The sequence below is a fragment of the Sceloporus undulatus genome, unplaced genomic scaffold, assembly GCF_019175285.1.
Source record: "Sceloporus undulatus isolate JIND9_A2432 ecotype Alabama unplaced genomic scaffold, SceUnd_v1.1 scaffold_12469, whole genome shotgun sequence".
Lineage (NCBI taxonomy): Eukaryota > Metazoa > Chordata > Lepidosauria > Squamata > Phrynosomatidae > Sceloporus > Sceloporus undulatus.
The window spans coordinates 1-2,272 of record NW_024815386.1 but is presented as its reverse complement, the minus strand read 5'-3'; the positions used below and the strand labels follow the sequence as shown (position 1 = coordinate 2,272).

Here is a 2,272-nt window from a genome sequence, read left to right as displayed (position 1 = left end):
AATCATACATATCAGTTGTTTTCCAGGGTTTAGTAGTTATAAATTACGTTTTTTTCTTCTCTTAAAAATATAGTTTTTCAGGGAAGGCAGAAAAGGAAATGGCCCCACAATGCGAAAGAGTGTTTGAAACATCAATCACAGCTCTGTTAATTTTAGTTGATAAGAAAGTATGGTAACCATCTCCACAGGAGCCTCCTGTGGAGCTTAATTTTTAGGGGACAAATAAAAACATAAAAATATGTTAAAAAGAATTTCTGATCTAAGTTATTTGACCTCAAAAATGATTTAAACTTTCATTTTCTGAAGAAGGGATAGGAAATAATAATAATAATAATAATAATAATAATAATAATAATAATAATAATAATAATAATAATAATATTTATTTACCTCCTCTTTGGATTTCTCTTTTTCTTTATTTCCTTTCCGCTCAACTCTAGGAAGAGGATTTGCACAATTACAAGAGGGAACAGGGAATCTATGAATGTACAGATAAGGTGAAATAGTGCTTTGACAACTTGCCTGTTTTGGTCAAAGAACTCGATGGATAGGCTTATGATCTCATCATCTGTTATAATCCTTTTGTCTTCGTCTGCAACTTCTCCTCTGTCTTCATTAGAGCCATTGGCAGCTGCACAGAAATTTCCACACAAATTTACATTTTGAAATCCCAAAGAATGAGAACAAAACTCAGTAAAAAAAAAAAAAAAAGGGGGGGCAATCTCTCAGGCCTAATATTATTTTGTTACAAACACTAAAGCAGCTCTTAGTATGTAGAAAAACAATTTAAATGAACTTATATACTGGGTGTTATCCCTGAAATCTGACATGAGCTCTACTGTATATGGGCAAATGTTTTTAAAAAGGTGTCAGTTTTAAGTCAAGGAATAAACTGCATGCTTTTACCATCAGCAGAGGGATGAGCAGCATAAAAGTCTCTTCTTCTTTTCATTTCATCTAAGTGAGAACACATATTTATAATTTAGTTTACTCTGATTTAGCGCACAGTAGGGCTAAAATCTGGTTGCTTGATGAATTTCTGACTTACTTTTGAAAAGGCCTGGCACTAACTTGTAGACAATGTCTTGGAGAGTTTTATCTGATCTGAAACACAAAATTCCAAGACAACAGGATTTAGACCTAAGTCAGTATTCAACTCTAGTCTCCATCCAACGCTTTCCAAAGCCTTCAAACTATAGCCACAACTCATACCAAATTCAAACAGAGATCTTACAGAAGTTTTATATCACCAACTATTTAGCTGCCTGCAAAAAAATTAAATTAAAATAAAAATACTAATATAAAATACTTTTCTGACGCCTGTCAAAAAATGCAGACTGCTATCAGAGAGCTGTCATTACCAAGCAGCAAGGAGAGAGAGCTGAATAAAGAAAACTTTGGAGAAGAAGTTAACTTTTTTGCCTTGTTCATCAATATTTTATATTTAGAGATATGATTGTCTTATACTTGGCTGACCTAAATCTGAAAACATATAGGCTGTCAATAAACCAGGGGCAAGAAAAACAATTCATGAAGTGCATTTTGGCCAGGCTTGGGTAGAGGAAGGAACAAGCATATAGATATGGTACTCAAAGAGCATTTCACTAGAAACAGACAGAGATGTCAGGCCCAATCTCCCACGTAAAGTTATTTTATGTTTCCAACCTGACACCTTTTAAAAGATTTGGGCTTGTGATGACACCCAAAGAAGCCCAAGCAACCCAGAGTTCCTCATATAAAGAGGCTGAGCCTACCTTATGTTCAAGAGGGGCCTGGTTTTGTGAACTTGGACGTCGCAAATCGGACAATACTTGCTGGTCTCCAAGTAGTGCACGATGCAGGTCTTACAGACTGTAAGGAAAACACACCTTTGTATGTACAATGTAAGACACACACAAGAGCAAGCAAGATGTCAAAGAACAGCCAAGTCGTTGTCAGCTATTAGAAGCGGAGCAAAGGGCCGACCATATCCCTGTCCCTCGGTACTAAAGGATAAAGGGCAACCTCTCTCCTCCTTGGATTACAGACTTGCAGAGCCCCAGGAGGGTCTCTAAGGCCAGCAGTACTCACAGGAGTGGAGGCACTCGATGATGGTGGTGGCATCGATGAAGTACCCTCCGCAGATCACGCACATCAGGTGCGGGTTCAGCTCGGTGATCTTGAGGCGGGTGGTGCGATGCATCTTGGCTCAGCGAAAGAGGCAGCAGCTCTGAAAGGCAACCAGAGGAGGAGGAATAGGGGGGGAGAAAGCAGGGTTAACTGCGGTGGGGGG

The 2,272-nt window shown here is 38.5% G+C and overlaps 1 protein-coding gene across 1 annotated transcript; it reads right to left on the bottom strand.

Annotated features, from left to right (window-relative positions):
* Positions 1–390: 390 nt before the first annotated feature.
* Positions 391–2,265, bottom strand: LOC121918461 (polycomb complex protein BMI-1; the record flags this gene model as incomplete). Its single annotated transcript, XM_042444510.1, has 6 exons — positions 2,071–2,265; positions 1,755–1,851; positions 1,049–1,104; positions 907–957; positions 523–631; positions 391–436 (listed from the first exon to the last, which is right to left on the bottom strand). Coding segments are annotated over exons 1-6 (471 nt in total), but the record flags the coding sequence as incomplete, so codon positions are not given.
* Between the last annotated feature and the right edge of the window lie 7 nt (positions 2,266–2,272).